The sequence below is a fragment of the Oryza sativa genome, chromosome 2 (assembly GCF_034140825.1).
Source record: "Oryza sativa Japonica Group chromosome 2, ASM3414082v1".
Taxonomy (NCBI): domain Eukaryota; kingdom Viridiplantae; phylum Streptophyta; class Magnoliopsida; order Poales; family Poaceae; genus Oryza; species Oryza sativa.
Window position 1 is genome coordinate 18,045,084 of NC_089036.1, and position 27,025 is coordinate 18,072,108.

General features: G+C 43.8%; 1 protein-coding gene and 1 non-coding gene across 3 annotated transcripts; both read right to left on the minus strand.

Annotated features, from left to right (window-relative positions):
• Positions 1-7,581: 7,581 nt before the first annotated feature.
• On the minus strand, positions 7,582-9,662 carry LOC136355254 (uncharacterized). Its single transcript, XM_066307639.1, has 2 exons — positions 9,492-9,662; positions 7,582-8,358 (listed from the first exon to the last, which is right to left on the minus strand). The coding sequence occupies exons 1-2, from the start codon at positions 9,660-9,662 to the stop codon at positions 7,582-7,584; spliced, it is 948 nt and encodes a 315-aa protein (XP_066163736.1).
• Positions 9,663-12,292: 2,630 nt separating this feature from the next.
• LOC107280068 (uncharacterized) lies at positions 12,293-23,037 on the minus strand. Of its 2 annotated transcripts, none has more exons than XR_003240745.2 (6): positions 22,460-23,036; positions 22,327-22,382; positions 17,709-17,838; positions 17,386-17,632; positions 17,206-17,307; positions 12,293-13,325 (listed from the first exon to the last, which is right to left on the minus strand). It is a non-coding gene; the product is annotated as an uncharacterized protein (transcript). The 2 variants fall into 2 exon arrangements; XR_010739094.1 differs by lacking the exon at positions 12,293-13,325 and adding an exon at positions 14,310-16,319 and having other exon boundaries at positions 22,460-23,037.
• Between the last annotated feature and the right edge of the window lie 3,988 nt (positions 23,038-27,025).

Genomic DNA, 27,025 nt, shown 5'->3' on the forward strand with positions numbered 1-27,025 from the left:
AGTAGGTTTCAATTTGGGTTCTTGAGAATTGGAGTAAAACTGCAAATTGGAGGCAAATTATAAGTCATGTAAACTGTGATTTTACTTGAATGAATGATAAAAAAAAGTATACAATTTCAATTTCTGGAACGCAATGATAGAGCATGATACTTGATTTTTTTTTCTGTTTCTTGTTAAGAGAAAACAAGGATGGTGGATATTTAGCATTTGTTAAGAAGAAATTGTTTAAGGCTGAAATTGTTAATTGACATAGATGGACTCTGCTGAGACCGGGAAAGAACCAACTGAGATTTTAGCCAATACAGAGATACCAGAGCAGGTCAATGACTCAAACATCACTTATCAAAGAATTGAGTAGATAAAAAACATCTGTGCATCAGAACACAAAAAAACCAAAGAAGGAACATGTAATCCAAATTATGCGGCAAGGTACTTCTATTTTCTTTAGAAATTATGATGTATTTTCTTTTGTTCAAATATGATTTATTTTTGAAATCTTCCGCTATAGATTATATTTGCAGCGAAGAAGATAGTTAGCTCATAGGTTATGTGAGACAATTACCAGAGAGACAAATGGTCGTCGACATCAGTGGTGCCTTTCTTTACATATATGACATGGCCTGTCTTTTTTATGACAGTACTTATGTTAATGGCGATGTAACTACAATTATGTTTAGTATGCATACCACAACATGGCTAAAAATAATCTAATTGTTTTTTTGCATAGGTTATAAATGCTTATATTCATTGTATATGGGAAGAAAAACACCTTACTAATAGAGATGGTGGAAAGGTATTTTTGGATAACACTATTATTTCTAGCATTCTTAAAAGTGACGGTGCCTCAAACTTAGGTCACAAAAATTATAAGGATGATACTATTTGCGGTTCTATGTCATTGAATATTGCTGTAGCATTAGCTAAAAAAATTGATGGGAGATAAAAATGAGGACTTTAAAATATCTGGAATAGGTTTTCCTGGTCAATTATGGCCGTGTTTAGTTCGTGTGCCAAAATTTGTTTAATACTTCAAATGTGTGTCTGTATACTTCAAAAAAATTTTGGCACACAAAGTAAACACGGCCATAATTGACCAGGCAAACCTATTCCATATATTTTAAAATCCTCATTTTTATCTCCCATCAGTTTTTTTAGCTAATGCTACAGCAATATTCAATGACATAAATCAAAGAACCACAAATAGTATCATCCTTATAATTTTTGTGACCTAAGTTTGAGGCACCATTATTTTTAAGAATGCTAGAAATAATAGTGTTCTCCAAAAATACCTTTCCACCATCTCTATTAGTAAGGTGCTTCTCTTCCCTTATACAATGAATATAAGCATTTATAAACTATAAAAAAAAAACAATTAGATTGTTTTTGGCCATGTTGTGGTATGCATACTAAACATAATTGTACGTACATCGCCATTAACATAGCTACTATTATAAAAAAGAAAGACAGGCCATGTCATATCTGTAAACAAAGGCAGCACTGATGTCGACGACCATTTGTCTCTCAAGTAATTGTCTCACATAACCTACCTATGATCTGATTATCTTCTGCGCTGCAAATATAATCTATAGCGGAAGATTTCAAAAATAAATCATATTTGAACAAAAGAAAATACATCATAATTTCTAAAGAAAATAGAAGTACCTTGCAGCATAATTTGGATTACATGTTCCTTCTTTGGTTTTTTTGTGTTATGATGCACAGATGTTTTTTATCTACTCAATTCTTTGATAAGTGATGTTTGAGTCATTGACCTGCTCTGGTATCTCTGTATTGGCTAAAATCTCAGTTGGTTCTTTCCCGGTCTCAGCAGAGTCCATCTGTGTCAATTAACAATTTCAGCCTTAAACAATTTCTTCTTAACAAATGCTAAATATCAACCATCCTTGTTTTCTCTTAACAAGAAACAGAAAAAGAAATCAAGTATCATGCTCTATCATTGCGTTCCAGAAATTGAAATTGTGTATTTTTTTTATCATTCATTCAAGTAAAATCACAGTTTACATGACTTACAATTTGCCTCCAATTTACAGTTTTACTCCAATTCTCAAGAACCCAAATTGAAACATACTGGACTCCTAACCCTACAATATGAAAAATAACATCCAATTGGTTTTGTCTATAACCAGTGAAGTTGATTGAAAAATAAATAGATGAAGCATTATTTGTTACCTTGATGGACTTATTCGTGGCTGATATTGTGAAAGTTTGGCCGGATGCTGGCTGTGCCCCTGGACTGGACGATTAGCGATGGGTTGGCCGGCAGCCAGCGAGTGCGGCGTCCCTAGCCGTGACCCACTGCCGTTCTCCAAGCGAGGGGGAAGGCGACGGTGACATGTTCTCGGGAGTCACGGCGTGGAAACCAGAGAGACGTGGAAGAGGGGCGGCGTACGGGATGAGCCGAGAAAAGATCGAGGTCTTCCACTTCTCCTCTTCCTGATGGGCTGACGGGCTGCTATCTGGGCTGAGGGGCGCCGGCGGTGGAGGTGTAGCAGTGCTCGGCGAACAAGTGGGAGGCGCGGCGTCGGCAGTTGGATCGCGAGCGTGAGCGACGCGGCGGAGGAAAGCGAGAAAAGCGAATCGCGTGCGACGGGGTCTGATGTCCCAATCCAATGGTTCATAGGACGCGTGTCTGTCAGGGTTGGCTTCACCGCCACCACTACATACTTTTTAAGTAGTAGAGATATTTTTATGGCCCATATTTATGGAAAGATTTTGATGTCTGGAGATATTTATCTTGGTAATGATTTATGTCTTGGTTTGCATAATGAATTCAATTCTTGGAATGGTGTCAAACTGTCAACTCAGTATCACTCTCGAATGGTGTTAAACTATCAACTCAGTAGCAGTCTTCGATATTCATGAGGTTCTTTCACGTGTGGACCTAAATATGCTTTTTTGAAACCTAAAAAAAAGTGTAAATGCAGATCCTAAAGTGTGGAAATGTTTTTTGAGCTACTTTGATGTAGCTAATGAGCTACGGCAGAGTATGTCCGAATATGATGCCTTTAACGAACCTCTTTTCCGGATGTTTTACTAAGCATTTTTTTTAACTCTCTCGATTCATCTCTGAAAAATTTTATAGGTTACTGGCCCTAAGTTTGGCTCAATTATAAATTGGTTTTTCCAATATTCGGTGCGACTTCCATAGTTGAGGAACCACATATCAAATTATATGTTTTTCTAAAGGAACATGCAATCCAAATTGATTAGGTCGACTTTTTAACCATTTAGGGATGCGATCTTTACCACTTTGTGTCTTGCATTTGCATATGGAACATGTCTTCATTTCGGATTTTTTCTAATCATAGAAGATGGGACGTAGTGTTGCTCGATCAGGGCCCTATCGTTATTGCGAAGCAAATTAAACAGCTGCAGTATTCTGTTCTACATGTAGTATATGAAAATTTCCCATAACGGAAGGGGTATTAGTCACAGATTGGACTAAAACCTACATAAATTTTGTCAAAAGCGAAATGATGTTATAGTTTCCCTTAAAACGTGATTTCGTTCTGATCTAAGCCACTAGAACGGGATCGGTTATCTTTAATGGGCTAAAAGCCTCATCTCTTTCAGGTATAATCCCCGTCACTAAGCAAAGGTCACTGATGTGAGAACATATCTCAATCGGGCACAAGGCCATCACGGATGAAAGTCATCTCAATCGGGCCAAAAACAGTGTCCGTCACAGATAAGTTTGACCAAGCAAACCGAGTCAAACCAGGCTAGGAAGGAGCCCGTCACGGATGACTAATCTCAATCGAGCACACTACTAAGCCCGTCACGGATGACTAATCATCTCAATCGGGCCTTAAGATAAAGGCCGTCACCGCTAGGTTTAACCAACGTGTTGAGTCAAAAATAATCATGGGCCGGACGAATTATCTCTATCGGGCTTATAGTTATAGCCCGTCAGGGATGACTATATCCCTATCGGTCTAAAGGTTGAGACCATCACAGATGGCTCTATCTCTTTCGGGCCTACTTGAAATGCCTGCCAGTGATGAGTATATCCAAAAAAAAATTGTTTTTTGGCTAGTCTCAGGCCTTTGCTAGCCATGCCTGCAGCAAAAATAATAGAAGCAATATACATAGTCCCATTCCCAGCAACCCACAATTCCCAGCATCCATTCACATATTCTGTCATAGCATTCATTCATCCATCACAGCATTCATCCATCACATATTTATGTCATTCACATCCTATTTGCTCTTCAAACCGCCTACATGCATCAAAACCTGCAAAACTGAGTTATAAATTTAAACAAGTTTATATGTAATTAGAAATGCAAATATTTACATAACATTGTGGAAAATTGTGTTACAAAGAATATTTACATAAATCCAATGTTTGTCGCAAACATTGCAAATGTTCAACCATTCAGAGACGAGCTAGCTGGACCTTGACTCTAAACATTCCTTGTTTTGACAACATATCATCTAGTATGAATTCTGCTATCTTATCTCTAATGATATCGAAGTTGTTTTCCGGGATCCTTGAAAGTTTTTCATGTATGTGAGGCGCCAAGTTAGTCTACATACTTGGCAAGTTTTCGTCCTATGTCTATAATAATCAATGGAAGCACACACCTCAAGGTCGAGCAATGTCACCTTTTTTGCGAAGCTCCTCATGTTATGCCAGACATGGAACCCACACTGGTCGCCAACTTGTTGATGCATTGGGAAGTCTTTTTTGTGACCGAGTGTGGGATGCCCTTCCTTATGCCACCCGCCTTTTGCCACATATTGGTCCCAGGCGTTGTTCAAAGCAGCTTCAATCGCCGACCAATCGCATATGTCTTTTTTGATATTGGAGTTAAGGTAGTATACCAAATTCCACTTCCGCACTATGACCAAAAGAATCCAATGACGCCTGTGACATTAATAAATTGCTAGTTAAGTTTTAAAAACTTAAGTTATATGCGTCGCGCATTTGATTCTAAGTAGGGTACACGCTTACTGTTGATTGTAGGCGCACATAATGAATTCCTTGTCTTGATGGTACCATAAGCAGTCCTTGATATATTCTACCATGTTGGCTCGATCGCTGTTTATAATTGTCTCGTTGATGACAGCTAGATCGAGTAAGGCAACATGGGGTGCATGACGACAGACATGCTTCCAAGTTAACCTAGAAACAAGACAAGAATCCGGGTAAGCGATAGTATATGGATAGTGAATACCATAGCTCGTATGCAACTATACTTATAAGGAGTAGCACTTAAAGAGGATGGTGTCGATCGACCGCACCCTGTAGAGGTCCCATAGATCTTTGAAGTCTATGGCGATGAAGGCTTCAGGCCCGAGGAATGGCTGTCTATCATAGTAGCCCGTCATGGAGGTCTCTCTATTCTTCCTCCTTGCGTTGGACCTCTCCATGCAGTAGCCGTGCAACTCCTTGCATGCAGGGCCCATCTTCACTAACACGTCATCTCTGACCAATGGCATGTCTAATGTGAATTCTGTCGGAGGCTTAGGATGAGCTGATGGCGTCTTGCCAAGATCTAGCTTCTTCGGAGCCAGAAGAGTCCCTTGCACCTTTCCTATTGCTTTTCCCTTTCCAGCAGCTTTTTTGAGTGTGTCAAGGTGGGGTGGAGAAGATTTCACCCTCTTGCTCCTTTTGGCAGGAGGAGGGTTTTAAGCCTCTGCATTAAGCTCTTAGCATGTCCTAATTTTGGTGCAGATTTTTCATGCTTGCATCATATTTTAAGAATTGCAAAAACCCCATACCGCGTAGATTCTAGAGCATGTAGCAGTCACTCTTCATATTTTTGCATAGACCAGTATCCAGTAGCTAAAATTTTGCCAATTTACCAGTAGCTACCCAACTTAATTAAGAAACCCTCACATTTTTCCTAGAATTTTTGCATGCCTGGAGAATGGGTTAAAAATTCGAACAGCACAGATCAACCTGTAGTTTCAGAACTGCATCATCTAGTTTAGAAATTCATTACAGATAAATATATGTGTCTAAAAATTGTAAATCTTATACCATAATGCGGGGTGTAACCAGGGCATCCTTAGGCATGTATTTAACCAAGAAATTTATGCATTCACATGTTGAATTAAGGTTAACCTATTGCATAATAGTATGCTGGACAGAACATGATAAAATAACCATAACACCATTTCCGAGTTCCTAATGAGTTTCAATTGAAATTCTAATTGGTCTATGCTTCCAAAGGTTGTAGATGTCTACTGTGTGGCAACCACTAGGCTATTCCGGAGGTTATGAGGAAGGATCATTGCCTCACATCTTGTGGCTCATGCTGCAACATCTTGGCCATAACCACCCACCGGAGTATCATTTCTTTTCTCTTGAACGGAGTTCATCTCTCCGAGCTTATATGGCTGAGCTGTGTATACAAGGATTTTGGACCCATGAATCACCCCTTTACTTTCAAGCTTATGGTTGGGATGCACCCTCAGCAATGCATGAGGCCGCATTTCAAGCGATTGTGTATTACCGACACCACAGGCCAGGGATGGATGGGTTCTTTCACTATTTTCCAACTCGTACAAATCAAGCAACTGCCAATTACTATCCAGGTCTTGAGGGAAACATGAGAGAGATTGACACTCCACAGCTTTTCTTAGCTGGCCTAGTTTGTGCTATGGATAGATATCTCGCGAATACTATGGCTGAGTTGCGTAGATTGCAAGCTAGAGTGGTCATGCTTGATAGACGAATAGAACAACTTGGGCATCAAGGGCACTTTGATAATGCCATTATTTATGTGAATCATGAACTTCAGCCTCTTACTGAGACCTTGCCTCCTCCCGTGGGCGTTTATTAAAACATAAACACTAGAGCCCACATGAGAGTTGGTTTCCACCGCAATCGTCGAACCATGCCAGACCCTGCACTTGTTGGATATCCGGTGTTGCTGGGACCATTCTACGCATTTGAGCGGAATGGGAGACAATACCATTTGACCATGGCCACTCCGTCAACCACGGTGCCTCAATCTCCTATCGAATTCTCCCAAGTTCCATAGAATGGTGTACTAAAGGAAAAATGTATGGGGTGTAACTTTCATTTCTTTTTCCAAAAGATGCATGAGACGACACCCTATTATGTAATCCTTCTAATGGTAAAAAATTTGTAACACCGAGGCATGAACTTGGTTTCTTATGACCATTATCCAATTCTATGTATCTATGATCACTTAGATCCTTTGAAACTGATGTACTGGAATGAGACTTATGCTCCTTTTGGAATGAATTGCTTGCTGTCCAGAAATTTGTTTTATGCAAATATGAAATGGAAGACTTGTAAATTCAGCTATAAGAAATCATTCCTGTGTTCTACATATTTAGGGTGATGTATATGTCAAGTCTTTGCACAAACAGCTCATATACTTGTGTACCTTGAGTGCAGGATGACAAATACTCGCTCTGGAGCTCACTCTGCAGACCGTGCCGGGGGTAGTCGACGTACTGCCACCACTGAGCAGCATGACGATGAACCGTCCCTTGTGCAACTCTTAGCCAATCAGAACCGGCTCTTTGAAAGAATGGTGGCAAAGTCTGAGAACATGGGGGCTGCTATGGCACAGCAGGCTAACCAAGCACCTTCCAAGTTGGCAGATGTTCAGCGAACTCATCCGCCACATTTCTCCTTTGTGGTGCTCCCTGTGTATGCGGTCCAGATTTTCCAGTCTTCGGGTAAGGACAGTTAGGAGAATAATGCCCCTTCTTGCCGCAATTATAACATGCGACATTATCATTACGAGATGCATCTCCCGCAGCTTGAACTGTGCGAGGAACTTGACGGACTATCTGAGTTTGTGGACGTGGAGGCACATACATCTGCCGTGGTGGCTGAGGCGCCATGGGACGAACCACAGGAGATGGAGCAAGACGAGGCCGAGTGGAGCTGCTGCCACTTGCAAATTTCTTTGCAGCCCACTTGCGCTTACGATCTTCAACGACTTCCTTCTCACTTGATTCGACACGAAGGGCTTTTTCAACCAGTGACTTCATGCTAGTGATTTCATGAGCAGTAATAGCATGGTTGAGTTCAGGTGCAAGACGATCTCTGCATAGCTCAACCTTCTTTGCTTCAGTGTTCATGTCAGCAGCGACATATCTACCCAGATAGTTGAAGCGTTCCATGAACTCCATGAAGGTCATGTTTCCTTGCTTCAAGTTAAGAAACTCTTTCTTTTTGATCTCCATGAGACCAGGAGGGATGTGAGCAGATATGAATCCTTCCCAGAAAACAGTCCAATTGTTAGGCTCATCAGGAGGAATGAGAGTCTTGTATGTCTCCCACCAAGCAGCTGATGCTCCTTGCAGGTAGTATGCAGCGAATGTAGCCTTCTCTACAGGATCACACTGGCAAAGATTTAGCTTGATTTTAATATCACGAAGCCAATCATCTGCTGCGAGTGGATCAGCTGCAGAGGAGAAATGTGGCGGATGAGTTCGCTGAACATCTGCCAACTTGGAAGGAGCTTGGTTAGCCTGCTATGCCATAGCAGCCCCCATGTTCTCAGAGTTCGCCACCATTATTTCGAAGAGCCGGTTCTGATTGGCTAAGAGTTGAGCGAGGGACGGTTCATCGTCATGCTGCTCAGTGGTGGCGGTACGTCGACTACCCCAGGCACGGTCTACAGAGTGATCACCGGAGCGAGTATTTTCCATTCTGCACTCAAGGTACACAAGTACATGAGCTGTTTGTGCAAAGACTTGACATATACATCACTGTAACGCCCCGATTTTCGGTCGGGATTAAAAATCAATTAATAATGCATTTTCTAGAAATTCAATAAAAGTTAAAGTAACTTAATCAAGTGAAATAATGGGAGAATTAAAATTTTCCCTTAAAAAAATCATTGGCCGAAAATATTTTATAATATTCTTTGGGTCCTAAATATTCTCTGAAATTTTCCCGTGAAGTTTCGGAGCTCAAGAAGTAATTTTAAAGTCACAAAGTTCATTAAACTCATTTAAATAAAAAGAAAAACCAAATTAAATCCCTTTCCTCCCTTTTTGGGCTCGGCCCAACTCCCTCCCTCCTCTTTCCCGGCTAGGCCGGCCTCCCTTTCCCCTCCCTCGGCCTCCCTCCTATCCTCCCTCGCAAAAAGTCTTTTTTGCGTCCCTTCCTCTCTCCCTTCGCTGACAGGTGGGGCCGGCCCCTTCCTCCGGCTCCAACCGCCGCCATGGCCGCCTGAGCCTCCCCACGACGCTGCCGTTTCCGCCCTCCTTCTCCACCCCGCGCACGAGTCCGCCGGCCGTGGGACCCCGCCGCCCCACGTCCTCCTCATCCCCCACCTCTCCCTTCCAAAACCGCCACCCACACCCCACGATGCCGCCCACGCCGCCGGCGGTTGCCGCCCCGACTCCGCCTCTCCCGGGCTCGGTCCGACCTCCCCTCCCCTATAAAAACATTCCCCGCACCTCCCTCTCCATTTTCCCCTCTCTCCCGAGCCCTCCTGTGCACGAAAACCACGCCGCCACCGCTGCACCTCTCGCCGGTGATCCTCCAGCCGGCCGCCACCGCTGCTCCTGCCGCCGCCGCTCCGCGCGACCGCCATCAGCGGCTTCGCCGCGTCGTGCCATACCCCGGCATCCCCTCCGCTTCCCCATTGTGTCGCCGAAACCACCTCCCCACGGCGCTCCCTCTCCCCACCACTCATCGGCGTGCTCCAGCCGCCGCCTCCCGCCGCTCCTAGCCACCTCAAGTCGTGCCGTCGCCGCCGCTCGCTTCGCAGCACCGAGGAGCACCTCGGCCGCCGCTTTTCACAACCAGAATCCTGCTGGAACACGGTTCCCCTCGCGCCGGTGAGCATCCGCCGCTCTTTCTCACCTCCGGCTGGCGATTCCCGCCGCTGGGAGCCCCTATCCCATTCCTAACCTTTCCCTTGTCCTCCCCAGGTCCTTCCGGCCGCCGTCCGCCGGTTCCCGCTCGCGGAACGCCGCCGGGCCGCCATTCCGCCTTCGTCCCGAGGAGCGTCAACGCCGAGCTTCCCCGTCTTTCCCCGCCCCTCGTCGCCGTGTCCTCGGTGAGCTCCTCCTCTCCCTCCTAGCGCCGTGCGCCATCACTTCCGTGCGTGCGTCGCCGCCTTGCGCAGCCGCCGCTCGCCGCCGGTGGCCTTTGGGCCCGGCGCGTCGCCGCGGCGCTGTCGTGTGCTCGGCCGGCTAGCTTGCCGCCGTCCCGCTCGCCCGTGCCGCTCGACCCCCTGGTCGCGCCGCTCCCTCGCGTGAGCCGCCGCCGCCGCTCGCGTGCGCCGCCTTTCCCCACGCTGTTGCTGGCCGTCGCCGCCGTGCCTTGGCTCTGCCGGGCCGGCTTTGTGCCGCACCCGTGCCCCTGGCCGCCGCTCCCCTCGGCCGCTCGATCGGCTCGGGCCGATTTGGGCCGTCCACGTGGTGGACGCGCACCCGAGGCCATGTGCGGACTTGGTCCACCGTGCGCCGCCCCTTTGTGCCGCTGACGTGCGGGGCCCGCGTGTCGGCGCCGGCCTCCCCTTGATGACGTCAGCGCGTCCCTATTCCTCTGAGAAATTAATCATTAATTGTGTTATAAATTGTATTTAATTCTAGAAATTCATTTAAATGGCTCAAAACTTCTAAAATTCAAATCTAATTCATATGAACTCCGAATTGAGCCGTTCAACTTGCAAAATTCATCTAAAATTGAGCTCTACATGTTTTTTTTACTTTTTATGTACTGTTCCCTTAGTGTTTATTAGAGTTTTTCCTTGTTTTGTGTGCCAGCGTATAGAATCCGTCGTTTCGGAAGTCTACGGTCTCGAGGAAAAGAGTTCAGAAGATAAAAGTGAAGAAGCAAGGCAAGTCACACATCCCCCTTGAGCATGTTGATCCAAATTTATAAATGTTTTATTGTTTGCAAATAAATATGCATCGTTTTACTAATTACATGGGTATAGGGTTTACCTATCTGCTTGCTTGTACCATGTTATTTGATATGTGTCCTTTGTCAACCTTGGGTGATAAATCGACTAGCTTATGTTACTTTGATGACCTAGCTAGAACTATATGCTTAGCGATGCTTAATTACCACTAGCTCAGTAGATGGGATAATTGCAGTATTAGACATGTTAGTATTATGATGAGCTACGTGCTCGAGACATCTGGCCATGTTTCATGGTCATAATTATCCAACTAAAATACGACTGAATAGCGGGTTGTGGGTGCATGGTTTTGCTGGTCGCACCCATGGCAATTAAGGACCGGTTCGCGGGATGCACTAGAAGACATACAACGCTTGCCACAAGCGGGAATGGGTAACTGCCTGCCTTGAAGTGTAGCTTTTCTCTGGTTGACGCATCCAGGCAAGGGTGGGCGTGATGGAGCAGGGCGGGCCCTGCGACGGCCTCTGTCGCTTCCGGATTCACCTAGCCACGAGAGGGGACTGTCCGCTACCTGCTGGGGGCGGGGGTGAAGCCTGAGGTGTGGTGTGCTTGGTCAGAGCGGGTTATATGAAGGGTCTTGTCACAATCACTCGACATGGTGACGTGTCTGGCCGGGCACGGTGACATGCCAGTGGATTGTGTCTTGTGGGTACAGTTGTGCACCTTTGGCCAGAGTAAAACTATTCGAATAGCCGTGCCCGTGGTTATGGGCGATCGACCAGAATCACCGTGATTAGTCTCACACTTAATAAATCGACCCAATGCACTGTAGTTCAGGTGGGTTTGTTGGGCCTGTTCAACGTGGTGTAGCGTTGACCAGTGGAGATTTAATATTACCTTAATTACTCAACTGTTTTACTGTTTGCTAAATAAAGTGTTTTACAACCGCCTTTATGCAAATAGCCACCAACCGTCCTTGTATCCCCTTGCACGTCTGCATCATTGGTGTGGCTTGCTGAGTACGGTGGTTGTACTCAGCCTTGCTATTATTTTCCCCCTTTTAAGAAGTGTAGTGCTTCTGAGCTAAAGACAAAGTTAGAGGACCAAGGCTCAGACCCCAGTTGAGTTTTTGCCTGTGGAGTGGAGCTGAAGCCCCGCTAGGATTGCCTTTTTCAGCTGCTGCTGCTTTCGTTTCGGTGTGAGGACTAAGTGCCTCTTCTGTAAGTATTTTACGCTTTATTTACGTTTGGATCTGTATATTTACTTGTCGTTTTGTGTACCCCGGCTGGTCCTGGACAGGGATTTAATACACAAAATAGTCTGGAAATTTGGGCTAAATTTATGGGCGTGACAATCACCCTAAATATATAGAACATAGGAATGATTTCTTATAGCTGAATTTACAAGTCATTCGTGTCATATTTGTATAAAACAAATTTCTGGACAACAAGCAATTTATTCCAAAAGGAGTATAAGTCTCATTCCAGTACATTAGTTCCAAAGGATCTAAGTGATCATAGATACATAGAATTGGATAATGGTCATAAGAAACCAAGTTCATGCCTCGGTGTTACAAATTTTGACCATTAGAAGGATTACATAATAGGGTGTCATCTCATTCATCTTTTGGAAAAAGAAATGTAAGTTACGCCCCATACATTTTTCCTTTAGTACATCATTCTATGGAACTTGGGAGAATCCGATAGGAGGTTGAGGCACCGTGGTTGACGGAGTGGCCATGGTCAAATGGTATTGTCTCCCATTCCGCTCAAACACGTAGAATGGTCCCAGCAACACTGGATCTCCAACAAGTGCAGGGTCTGGCATGGTTGGACGATTGCAGTGGAAACCAACTCTTATGCGGGCTCTAGTGTTTATGTTTTGATAAACGCCCATTGGAGGAGGCAAAGTCTCAGTAAGAGGTTGAAGTTCATGATTCCCATAAATAATGGCATTATCAAAGTGCCCTTGATGCCCAAGTTGTTCTATTTTTCTATCAAGCATAACGACTCTGGCTTGCAATCTACACAACTCAGCTATAGTATTCGCGAGATATCTATCCATAGCACGAACTAGGCCAGCTAAGAAAAGCTGTGGAATTTCAATCTCTCTCATGTTTCCCTCAAGACCTGGATAGTAATTGGTAGTTGCTTGATTTGTGCGAGTTGGAAAATAGTGAAAGAACACATCCATCCCTGGCCTGTGATGTCGATAATACACAATCGCTTGAAATGCGGCCTCATGCATTGCTGAGGGTGCATCCCAACCATAAGCTTGAAAGTAAATGGGTGATTCATGGGTCCAAAATCCTTGTATACACAGCTCAGCCATATAAGCTCGGAGAGATGAACTCTGTTCAAGAGAAAAGAAATGATACTCCGGTGGGTGGTTATGGCCAAGATGTTGCAGCATGAGCCACAAGATGTGAGGCAATGATCCTTCCTCATAATCTCCGGAATAGCCTAGTGGTTGCCACACAGTAGACATCTACAAGCGTTGGAAGTATAGACCAATTAGAATTTCAATTGAAACTCATTAGGAACTCGGAAATGGTGTTATGGTTATTTTATCATGTTCTGTCCAACATACTATTATGCAATAGGTTAACCTTAATTCAACATGTGAATGCATAAATTTCTTGGTTAAATACATGCCTAAGGATGCCCTGGTTATACCCCACATTATGGTATAAGGTTTACAATTTTTAGACACATATATTTATCTGTAATAAATTTCTAAACTAGATGATGCAGTTCTGAAACTACAGGTTGATCTGTGCTGTTCGAATTTTTAACCCATTCTCCAGGCATGCAAAAATTCTAGGAAAAATGTGAGGGTTTCTTAATTAAGTTTGGTAGCTATTGGTAAATCGGAAAAATTTTAGCTACTAGACACTGGTCTATGCAAAAATATGAAGAGTGACTGCTACATGCTCTAGAATCTGCGCAGCATAGGGTTTTTGCAATTTTTAAAATATGATGCAAGCATGAAAAATCCGCACTAAAATTAGGACATGCTAAGAGCTTAACGTAGAGGCTTCACAAAAATCTGGTGGCCTTTATATGACAAGCAATCTGTGGTTAAAAACAAATCAATTCCATCCTGCCCCATACTACCATTTTCTAGGCCATCAATGAAAAATTAAAATTTTGAATTTAACTTTGGAAAGGAGTAATTAGCCATTTATTTACTGAAAAGTTTTAAAATATTTCAAGTACTAACTTGAATAGAATTTGTTTCATTCATTTCCTAGTCTTTTCTATGAGTTATTACTTTTTTATTTATGCATCATCCAATCCTATAGAATAAGATGTGGTTTTTAAAATCAAAACAAGATTCAAAGGAAAGAAATTTATCCAAAGAGGGCTAAGAAGTAATAATATATTAGATTTTGCAAAAATATTCTTAGTGAGGATATTATCCTCAAAATATTTTCTTTTGAAGCCTTGCTACCATTCAATCTTAGAAGGGTTCCTGCGTCGGTCTTGCTCTGATACCAATACTGTCGGAAGCACTCCAAACCTCTTATTATATTTGAAGGATGAATAGAATAACTCAATTCTTCCATCAAACATAATAAGACATTCAACGCTCCGAGAGAAAGATACATGAGACCTTGCTGGGCCTTTAGCCTGCCAGTCAACTTCAGCCCAGATGTGCCTGTCAAGCCACTCGATGGCAGCGACCAGATGTGTTCCACATTCAGGATACTTGACACAAAATAGCTAAAGATCTACATGATCTCAAATATCTTTAACTCATACTCATGTTTAATATGCTCCTAACAAAAAGAACACTCTAAACACTTTCATCCAAGCACATGATATCTCTAACATAAGGAGTTCTAAATTCTAAGTGTTAGTTAGAATCATACAACATAGTACTTAGATACATATGGCCGACCAGCCAAATAGCTAGGTTCGCGGAAGCATAATCTACCCAAAAGATCTTTCATACAACCGACTAGGGTAGACCCTAGTAAGAACCATCCTAGAAGAACGAAACATCCCCTGCGAAATCCTCCTCCTCAGGAGTGATCTCACCTACAACCAATTCTAAGCATACAACAAAACAACAATTCATGCGAAATCATCCTCCTCAGGAGTGATCTCACCTGCAACCAATTCTAAGCATACAACAAAACAACAATTCAAGCAAGAGTCAGTACAAATAAATTGTACCAGCAAGCACCAAGCAAGGCTAATACACTACATGCATGGCATATTCAAAATAAAGCTTACATTGGATATTTTCAGCATAAAGCATATTTTGTTTGCAAAGACCATTTTCAAATTCAGATTTCTTTTTAATTAAATTTCAGCAAGCATACACTTAGCAAATGGGCATCAAAGTAGATGTTAATCACATATAACATAGCTCCTTATTGCCTTCCATGGCAGCAAGGACATAATCCACAAATCACACCACATTTTGAAGTTTAAATTCAGCTTATGGAAGAATAGAACACAAGTCTATACTCATGACATATTCACACGCCGCTCATAACCGCAAGCACGGCTAATCGATTAGTTTTAACTCTGCAGAGTACGTACACTTTACCCACATGATGCGATATAATAATTATGCAAAGCATGGCATGCGATACATAAGTATCCGATTTATTACTCACAACAAAGCCCTTCCAAAATTCATGATTTAGCCTTACACCAGTACGATACGTGTTTCTCCATCCTAAGCCATATTCGATATATGACCTAGAACCGTTAAGTGGCGGGCCCACGCCTTAAACTTAACGCCGTGGTGGCGGACACGACGGGAACCCACCACGTGGCATAATACCGTTGTATTGGACATGCTTAGTCACCTAAACTACCACATCAGGGTAAATAGGAAGCTCCTCTGAATTATTCGAACTCATACACACCGGCCTACCAGAATATAAGGCTAAACCATAAATAATTTACTAAGCTTGGGCTATCCCATACTAGCACATGTGGTTGTACTATATACGAAATGAACTATACGAAGCGAACTGACATTGAGTGAAGTCCCCCTATCCGCACACAACTAATCACCATATGTGTACCACATAAGGCCCAAACCTAAAATCCACATTTTCTAACATTTTATTTAACAAATATCACATTTTATTATTTCTATCCAGACCATAAAGTAGATCATTTTATATACATAGTTGAGCCCTGGCTAAGCATTTTCATAGACTTGTGACCGCAAACATCATAATTAATGTGACAAAATGAATTGTTCCTAAGGCTAGGAATAATGGCTAAGGTCTTTTGTGGAGTTTAGGTGGTAATGCAAGTTAAGGAGTTGATCTAATAAATTTTTACAAAGTTTTAGTGAACTAGTGTATAATCAACATGCACATTTTGCAATCCTTTTCAAATAACCTCCAAATCATAGGTTCAATGTGATCAAAGAGGGGAGGTAGCTTGCCTTGCTCTTCCCCTCCTTGCTCAGCTACGAAGTGGGTCTCCTCGTGATTCGACTGCGAATCGTCTAAACATACATATGCAAAATCAAAATTATAAACATACATAAAAATCCAACATGCTCTAAAATGAATGTTTTTCATAGATTAATTGTGTTATGTGTTACATTGATTTTTAGTGAAATAATTTTCATTTTAACAGTTTTCATTTAAAAGTTTCAAATTTTTAAAGTGTCTTCATATTAAATATAGACCTACATGCATTTCGGATTTTTGAGACATAAATCTTCATGATTTTGTTTAGTCGAACATTTTTATGATGCAGAGCATAAAAATATGATTCCAAAAAAATTTAGTTTGTAAATTTCAGAGTTAGAATGAATTTTCTACAAATTTCTAAAATTTTACCATTTTTCAGTTGATAAGAAACTAGTTTTGCATTTTCTCTATTTTTCTCAAATCATTATCTCTCTCGGGTCCACCGGTCAGTGACTATATTTTTGCGCATAAGTCCCTGGGTTCTCAAGAAATAGGTCCCGCAGCCTCTAAGCACGTGCTCCAGGATTTTATTCAAAAAGGTGCTTAAGTTTTAAGTTATTACCAAATGAGTAAATGGTCCCACATGTAAAGCGTCTGTTTACCCCTGGAGATTTTTAAATTTCACTAAGCCATGCCCTTGCTCTTGACAGAGCAGAGGAGCAGCTCTCCCGCGAGCTTCCCGACATCGCCGGCGGTGAACAGCGGCGATTCAGTTCAAGCTCCCAAAACAAAAGGTGTAGAGGACAACCGTACGAACCTATAGGTAGCTTTTTTGCAAGTTTTGGTGGTCTATAGCGGCAGTTAGGATGTTAGAAGCGGCGGCAAAGCACAGCTTGCACATGCATGCCATGATAGAGACTCGATCTGTTTGTGCATGTGTTTGCTGAAGGTCCTAGGGACTACCAGAAAGCTCACCAAGCAGCGAACACGGCTCAGCACGGTCTTGGCGATGGAGAGCTGGTCTGGCAGCGGCGCAGCGGCTACGGTTGTCGTTGGCGGTACACCTCCGGTCTTGATCTATTCAAAGAGAAGGCATGCATCGATTTGAGATGGCACAAGACAGATTTAGGCGAAAAAGCTTGCGCCGAAGCTCACCAGAGAAGGAAGAAGAGAGGAATGGCGTGGGCGGCCGGAGTTGGGGAAGAAGATGGAGATCTCCCACCATGGTTCACCACGTGCCTATTCCTTCGGGATTCTTGGTCAATGGGTGCTGGTGAAGATGATGGCGAGATGGCTTGACCAATGGTGGACTGTGGAAGCCGGGCGACGAGCAAAGGCGAAGCGGCGGTGTCCAGAACGCGACGGCGTTCCGAGTTGACGTGGTCGCGTTCCCGGAGATTGGCTGCACCAAATGAGGCGTTCTTGGTGGCGTTAGAGAGGGTAGTGAGACTGGATTAGAGAATGGAAATGGAGCTCACCGGTTAGCAATGGCGTCGAGGACTTCTCTCGCCGGTGCCGAGAATGGCGCCTCTAAAACGTAGGCTCTCTTGAAATATCCGATGCGATGCCTTGAGAGAAGAATATTGGAGACATTGCTTGACTTTTAGCCTGCCAGCCAACTTCAGTATGAGATGTGCCCGTCAAACCACTCGAAGGCGGCGACCAGATGTATTACACATTTAGGAGACTGACAAATGGCTAAAGATCTACAACATCTCAAATATTTTTAACTCATACTCATGTGAATCTAAATTCTCAGGATGTGCACTAGATTCACACTTTCATCTTAAGCATGGACGTACATAGCAAAGACATTTAAGACGAAAGGGACTTAGAGACTTACATCAATTTAATAGTTAAGTAGGCCGACCGGCCAAATAGGCATATTAAAGAACAACGGAAGCTTGACTACCCAATCCTCAAGCACACCGACTAGGGGTTCACTCCATTAAGTTCACATCCTAGAAGAAGCAATCGAAACCCGCATTCACGATACGTGTTAATTCAATAGCACGAAACCTTTACACTACTTAATTTCTAGCCTTGCACCAGCACGATACGTGTTCCTCCATCCTAGGCATACTGGAAATAATACCTAGAACAGTTAAGTGGCGGGCTCACGCCTTAAACTTAACGCTGTGGTGGCGGACACGACGAGAACCTAGCACGTGGCACAATACTGTTGTATTGGATAGACTTAGTCACCTAAAATACCATGTCGGGATAAATAGGAAATTCCTCTGAGTTATCCGAACTCATACACACCGGCCTACCAGAATGCAAGGCTAGATATGCTAAGTAGATAAATCAGCTTAGGCCATCCCATACTAACACATATGGATGTACGAATAACTTTAAGTTGGTGACACAAGTTTGGTCCTTACGGACTTGGGCAAACACTCCCCCTATCGGTATGCAACTAACACCATATGCACACCACTTGCCGCCCAAGTCTAAAATCACATTTTACACATTTTAGTTCGCAAATACTCATCATATTGATTTTATTCCAGCAAAGGTTCACATATCAAAGTCACATTTTAATTATAGATGGAATGAGCATTTGCATATTTCTAAGCATGGCTAAGCAAGTAGTTGCATATACATTATATATAAACCCATTTGAGCACAAGGAATATACTCTAACCATTTCTAGGGGTACAAACTGCAAGGATCACAATTATTCAAGGTAGGGAATGCAGAAAAAAGGTCATATACCATAACAAAAATTTAAATATCGATATAGTCTAGGTTTGCATGCAATTTTGCAAACAAATATTTTCATTCCTCAAACCATAGGATTCAATGTGTTCAAAGGATGGGAGGAGAACTTGCCTGTTCCTCAGAAATGTTAGCACCTAAGTAACCTCTTCACTGTTTAGGCAATTATCTATATAAAGTATACGTTATGCAATTAAACACTGAAATAGGCAAAAATCCAAAATGCTCTAAAATGCATGATTTGTGTACTGTGGGTAGGTACTGATCTAACATGAATTTAGGTGAAAGAATTTTTATTTTATCTCTTTTTATTTGGGAGTTATTAATTTTAGAAATTACTCGGTATAGGGTAATATTTACTAGGTTACGTAGTGAAATGTTTTTGTAAAGTGACTTTTATTATGTTTGACTTCTCTGGAGTGTAGAGATATATTTTATTATGTTTGACTTCCCTTTGGTTTCACAATTTTTGGAGTTATCATGAATTTTCTATGTACTCTACAAGTTATAACACGTTCTAGGCATATAGTTTCTATGTGTATGTGGCTTTGGAGGTTTAGGTTCAGAACTTGTTCCATCTTGCTAGTGATGTATAAAATGAATGATTTAGTCAATCAATTAAATTTTAGTTCACAAATTTTAGAGTTGATATTACTCTACTACACATTTTGTAACTTAGGGAATATTCTATGTTAATGACTTAACATATCAACCTAGAGTTTGTTACACGAGCTATGTTCATCTAGGTTTTAGTGAATGAGGATGAATCTATAGCTTGTCTAGTCTAACAAATTTTAGTTAGGTTTAATTAGAGCTAGAGTGCGTCTATATATATATACATACCTATGTTTTGCTTAATCAACACTATATGATTAGCACTTGTTTTATCAAATTAAGGTTCAGAGCTATAATTTGTACAAAAAGTGCCACATTATACTTTACTAAATTAAATTTCACTCCTTGCTGACTCCATAGAAACTTGGTTCACTCTATATGGACTAAGGATGAATTTTCTACAAATTGTATAAGTTAAAGGCTACCTTACGTTGGTTATTCCTTACATAAATTTTTTTAGAGGCTTTCATTATACAGTATGCATATAATTTTATTGTATAACATGGAAGTATAGGTTTTGGTGATTCTACAGAACCTGAACTTACTCAAAAAGGAGTTAAAATGAATTTTATATAAACTTCTAAAGTTCACCTTACACAAAACTAATTATTTTGAAGATATTAGTTTTAGACGTATTTGGCTTAAAGTAAGTATATAATTTTATTTCTCCTATCTAGAGTGTGCATGTTGGTGAATCTGTAGAACTTAAGTTTGTTCAAAAATAAGTTGAGATGAATTTTGGTTGCATTTTATAATTTGGGTATGCTTTATGTATGATTTATCTTGGATAAATTTTAGAGACAAACCTTGTACAGTGTGTCAATTTTTATGTTTCTAAAATAAATTTCATAACTTTGTGAATCTATAGCAACTGGAATCATCTCAAAATGAGCTACATTTGATTTTATATGGATTTTACAAGTTTGAGCATTTTTCTGCAGAAAATGTAAAGCTTTAGTGATTTTCCCTTATATTTTCAGATTTTAAGTTCATGGGGTCCACATGCCATCCTCTGCTAATATACAAAAAGGCCCCTATGGTTCCGAGGAATAGAACCCGCAGTCCAACATGTGTCTATGCCACAGTTTATAAAGAGTCCCCATTTTTCTCTTGTATTTTCGCTTTAGTCCTTTACCTACATGTCAGTGAGTGAAATGTCTCACACTTTAGTCCTTACACTTTATCGAATTCGTGAAAGAGATCCCTGGCTTATTCCTGTACAGGAAGCAATACAGGGCAGCGGCTTGGCCGAGCTCGCCGGCGGCGATTGACTGCGATTTACGCGTGTTAGAGTTTGTGTCGAATATGTGTAGGTAGTCGGTTATAGTTTAGAACTTGAAGTTGTACTAGGTGTAGGACTAGAGTAAGAGTCGGACTCTATCCTAAGATCTCTCATAAATAGAGGGGTGTGCCTGTTGTAACCGCATGGCGACTTAACATAGCGAGAGGGAGCGGCTGCCGGCAGCGACCGGCCGTGAGTCGTTGTAACTCTGATACGCTGTATATGCTGGATTGGGGAGGAGCGCCCGTAATCAGTGCCCCGGAGATGTAGGCAACTCCGTTATCAAATATCGTGCCTCGGTGTCGTTATCATGTTTGGATCTCCTATGGCGTATGTAGGCCTCGGCTGAACTCCGTTATCAAATATCATGCCTCGGTGTCGTTATCGTGTTTGGATCTCCTATGGCGTTTTCTTCCGTGTTTCGTTTGGCCTACACAACCCAAAAGACTAGTCTGATAGGTGAGAACCGCCCCCACCTTTTAAGTCGTGCTCCCCCATCATCAATTACCGATGTGGGACCCGTCACATCAACCCATGTGACCCCGAAGACTTGTTACCTGGCCTCTCCACCATGTGACCCATGGAAATTGTATCTTTTAAGTCGACCCGTCACATCAACCCATGTGACCCCGAAGATTTGTTACCTGGCCTCTCCACCATGTGACCCATGGAAATTGTTTAGAATGATGTGGGACCTGTCACATCAACCCATATGACCCCGAAGACTTGTTATCTGGCAGATTTGTTACCTGGCCTCTCCACCATGTGACCCCATGGAAATTGTTTAGAATGATGTGGGACCTGTCACATCAACCCATATGACCCCGAAGACTTGTTATCTGGCCTCTCCGCCATGTGACCCATGGAAAATGTGACCCCATGGAAATTGTTTAGAATGATGTGGGACCTGTCACATCAACCCATATGACCCCGAAGACTTGTTATCTGGCCTCTCCGCCATGTGACCCATGGAAATTGTTCCGGGTTCTAAACCTTGGGCTCTGATACCATTTGTTAGAGTGTGCAGCCTGGCCCACCAACCGTGGGCCACCCAGGTCACATTGGTTCTGCTCTACCACAAGCCCAATTGGAGCCACAACTTTAGGTCCTGGGCCTACACAACCAAAAGACTAGTTTGATGGGTGAGGATCGCCCCCACTTTTTAAGTCGTGCTCCCCCATCATCAATTACCGATGTGGGACTAAACCCAACAACGCAGCGGTGCGACCAGAAGCAAAAAGATGCAGCAGGTCATTGCGAAGCTAATGGTGGTAATCTTGCTAGCTACGGTGGTCGTAATTGACGACGGCGTTGGTGCGAGCGAAGGTGGTTCTCGGCATGCTAAGGCATGTCGAGCTCCGGCTCGTTTCTATGCGAATGGGTGCATGCATGTGTGTCTACTGGGTTCTTGGGTACTCATTGAAGCTAGACCCGCAGCTTGGATTGGTCTGAACATCGGTGACAGTGGAGAAGACGACCTGGCAGCAACGGAAATCGGCATGGCGACGGCGTCGACGTTCCTTCGGTCTTCGAGCTGCCAAGGACAGGGGGGGAACGGCTTAGAGGGAACCTATAGATGCTCTACGAGTGAGGAATCGCGCCGAAGCTCACCCGAGAGCGAGGAATGGACGACGATGGCCGGCGGCTGGACTTAAGGTAGGCGACGCCGATCTCCCTCTACGTTGCGGCATTGGCTGGGATTCTTGAGGGATTTCGAAGAGGAGGTCGTGGTGATGATGATGGCGCGACGGCTCGGCCGGATTTGGTCCACGGAGGCCGGCGCGACGATGGTGATGCAGCGGTGGCACTCGGTGCGCGCTCCAGAGCGTCGGAGTGCGCGGTCGCGTTCCTGTTTAACCGCTGCATGGAATGGGACGAAATTAGATGGAACGGAGACGGCATCAAGAGTAGATTGAGGAACGCAAAAGAAGAGGAAACGACCGCGGCTCCATGGCGTTGGCGACCTTTGTCTTCTCGGTGGCCGGCGATGGAGATGAGGGCGACGGAGCCCTCAGTTTGGTCGGCTCTGGAGTGAGGAGTGGAGATGGACGACGCGGCTGGAAGAGTGGAGTGGAGAAGGCGAGCTCCGCGTTGGACACGTCGAGGCCACGCGTCGAGCACGACCAGAGCTCGGTCGGCTCTGATTCCCTTCGCTCTCTCTCTCTGTCTCTGTTTTCTTGTCGGCTGAGGGAGGTTAACAAGTGTAAGGACAAGCCAGTGAGATTGTCATGAGGGATGGGTAGGTTCTTGACTGAAAATCGATTTTCAGTTATTTACAGGATTATTTCTTTTCCCATCTTCGTTAGTTCTTATATTAATTTATGGTGTAGATAAATCCATGTGGATTTTACTGGAGGTAGGTGAATATACCTAGTTTTTATTTTTTTTGGGTTGCACTAAAAAATTATGTGTAGTTTGCTCTCAGAAAATTAGAGAAAATAGGCTTGGTGTAAACTAGTTTATAAATTTTTAGGAGGTCTAAACAGATGAAATAAATTCTGGAAAAATTATATTTATTCATGATAAATGGCCTTTCACTCATGCACTTATATGCAGTTTAATGCGTATTTTGGTGAGGGTATGTTTTAGCCGATTAAGGATTATAATTAGCCTACTATTTGACTGGTTTGACTGATTTATTTGAGGTATAAAATTTAGTTATTAAATTGTACGAAAATTAGAGTGAGTTGTATGTGTTAAGTAGAGCCTACATGAATTTTCCCATGATTTTATCTTACTCAAATTATTTTAGATAATTAGCAAGACTTATCTTTATATATGGGTTTTCCTCCTCATAAATGCATCTAGCTATTTATAAAAAAATATATTTGGAATCTCTTGACCTAAGGTGAAATCATTTAACATCATTTTCATGTCTTTATAATTATTTGCTCAAGAGTGGTGTCGAGGAGAGATCCTCTCTAGTGGGTGGTCGTGAGACCCCCTTTGTGAGTTTGGCCGGGGGAGATGGCGCGATGATCAAGAGCGTGCTTCCGCTTGCAGTCTAGCCGCTAGATTGCTACCTAGCCTCTGTGAAAGACAATGGATTATATAGGTTCGGGCCGCTATCGAGAGCGTAATACCCTACTCCTGTGTGTGGGATTATGGTTAACTTTTACAAGAGATTTTGAGCTCTAAGGGAAACCCAGCTGTTCTTCCTCATGAGCTCAAGTTGTCTGAGAGTCATCCCTTTTTCCGGTGGGCGAGGTCCTCCTTTTATAGTTCAAGGGGATACCACATGTGCCGCCTATACCTACCCGTCCGTGAAAGGGGGACCCACCTTGCCTGGGTCAGACGGCCGTACGTGCCTTCAACCAGAAGCAAGGTGGTCATGCGTCCTTGGGTGGGGTCCAACGCCGTCCCCCGCCTGACACGGGGGAGATCCCTGTTATTCACCATTAAACGCATGGAGACTTTGAAGGCTCACCATGCGCGGAGGGCGCTCCTAGGAACATGCTGATGGGACAGGGCATATCTGCCCCCACTCCGCCTGACACAGAGCGGAACGTGGGGGCACTGCCACCCGTCCCATCGTCCGCGACCAGTCACCGACCGGTCGTGCTCGATTGACAGGGGTCAATCGAGCGGCGCCACACGCCCACCAACACCGCATTAAATGTGGCGCGGGACGGTTGGGGCACCGTGCATTGAAGGCACGGAGCAGTGTCTCCTGCTCTGCCTGCTCTCCCAGCCACGTGGTGGTCGGGCGAGGCCCTCGGGGTGGAGCACGCTGAAGGCCCGAGGGTCGTGACGTGGCCCCCCGGCCGCGTCAGTGCTACCTGACCACCCCCCTCCCCCCCGAGGAGGCGGGGGAAAGCCAGGCCGCTCAGCCACGTGGCCAGACGGGAAGGCGGCTTCCCTCTACTGTGCGTACCCCCGGGCCCATATCACCGACAAGTGGTTATAGGTTTGATTAGTGAAATTTTATCTTTTATTTATGCTCATGAAACCTAATATGCAATGCCAACCAAAAATCCAAATGCACAAGAAAGACTCAAATCAAAACATGTCTTATGCAAGTATGCATGCTTACACTTGTGTTTGCATCTATGTTATAGGTTAAAGATGAAAAGGTTTTAATTTTTTCTTAAATTTTACTTCAGTAAAAGTTGGGTTGACCACACCTAAGTTAAAAATGGAAATTTCTGGCTCTCAAAAAATGGAAAAGTTAGCTTCCTACTATTTTTGACAAGAATTCCTTAACCCTAGAATTTGGGTATGTTAAGGGGGGAGGTGCGGCCTGCTGTCGACCTCCGTACCGTCGGCACCAAAATCTGTACCGTATTGCAATTGCAGATCTTCATCTCCTTCCTCAACGACAGGAGGGGCAGATACAAGAGTTGGAGGGGGATGCCGCAGCGGTGGACGAGAACTTGGTGCTAGCCTAGGAGTTATGTTGATCTGAATGCTATGCTTGGGCCATTGAATAAAGGTCCCACGTGCAGCTCCAAGGGTCATAATCTCGTCATTTGGTGGGTGCGAGAGAGTGAAGCTAACCCAATCGAGCTTCACTAAGTCCACTTGAATTTTGCCATGCCCAGCTAGCAGCTGCGCCCCATGCATTCGGGTCTCTGGCGTTGGCTTGAACGCTTGACCCTCTGCGGCAGGAATTGCAAATGCATGTGTCACCCTAACAACTAGGGTGCATGATGTGAGTTCCTGAGATACATTGATACGTATCCTTAGAATATGTTAGAACGTATTGTGGTGCTAAGACAACAAATGCATTTATTTCTTGGTTTTACCGTTATGTGGTCCACCGCGGTGGGCCCTTCTGGTTGTTCTCCCGCTGCCTCAGTTGATGCGCAGCTGCTACGCCTCTGCGTGGGGCTCGCTTTCCCTTAAGCATGTCTCCACCCGAGCCTTCACTTGCAACAACTTCTCATCGAACTATTCTCTGAGCTCTTCTCTAAGCTCCGCACGAAGTTGTTCCTTAAGGCGTGCATATTTCTGTGCCTTTGAAAGCTTGTGCTTCTTGTACTGCCACGCGTATTGGGGAAACCCAAGCTTCCAGGGAACACTGGATCCAATTCCCCTTGTCCGTCCACGGTGTTCTTCGGTTCCCAACGCTTTCGTGAGGACGTCATCCTCGCGACTTTGTGAGGAGACCTCTTGGGAGGACTGTTTCTCAACAGTCAGTTCGACCTGTGGTACAGTTAGGATGAATTAGATGAAGAATACGATATAACCTAATGAAACTTATTCTATGTGTTGAACTTACGATTTTCTGGTACACCGCTTGATCTTAGGGATTTAGGAACGAAAGTGTTCCATCACTATTCTTCTTCACCCTTGCCCTTGCCCAGTTTCTTGCCCACTGCACCGGGATATCACCAAGCACTTGCGGGGTGTTAGATTCCGCAGTAGCTTCATCCTCCTTATCCCATTCCGCCTGTTTCCCCGTGTAGTCTCTAGTGCGAAGCCGGTGCGGGTGAAGGTTCTTTGCCTGCAGCTCCCTATAGGCCTCACTTCTTGCTCAAGACTTAGGGGTTGATTTGGCAGCATGGAACTCTTCCCACACGACCCGGGTGATGAACGGGTATTTAACAAATGGTTCTGACTGGGCAGGGTTGAGGACGTAGTCCGTGACCAGTGCGGTTTTGAAATTTTTCTACAAGTTCCCCATCTTGCGGATAGCCTGCCGCTTGAGTCTTGCCTAGGCCTCTGCAGGGTACTCGAAGCTTTCCTTGAACTGCTTCCAAGCCTCTTCTTTTTCTGCCTGTGGGACCAGACCGATGTGGTCCTCTAGAATGGTGAAGTTCCGCCTCCCTAGGACTCCGCATATCGCTGGGAATTTTTTGACAGCTTTCGGAGGAGCCGTCGGAAATCCAAGCTCGTCCACCTCTGTTATGGTGTACACTTACTTAGGAATCCTATTTTGGGTCCTAGGAGCCCAGCTCGAAGTTGTCCCACTAGTAGTCACTGACATTGGTTCGCCTTGCTGCGACATTGCCTATGTAACTGTTGTACGGGAAGAAAGTTTTAAAAAAAGTACTAAGCACGTATATCTTCATAAACTAGGAACTACATGTGTATTCTACACAAATTCACATTGTATTCCCTGATGGTTTGATAGACCTCTATGTCGTACCTGCGTTCGCCTCATCGACAGAACACAAGCATGGACTCTCTACAAGGTTGGAGCAGAGGAGAACTCGGCCTCGACATCAGTGTCCC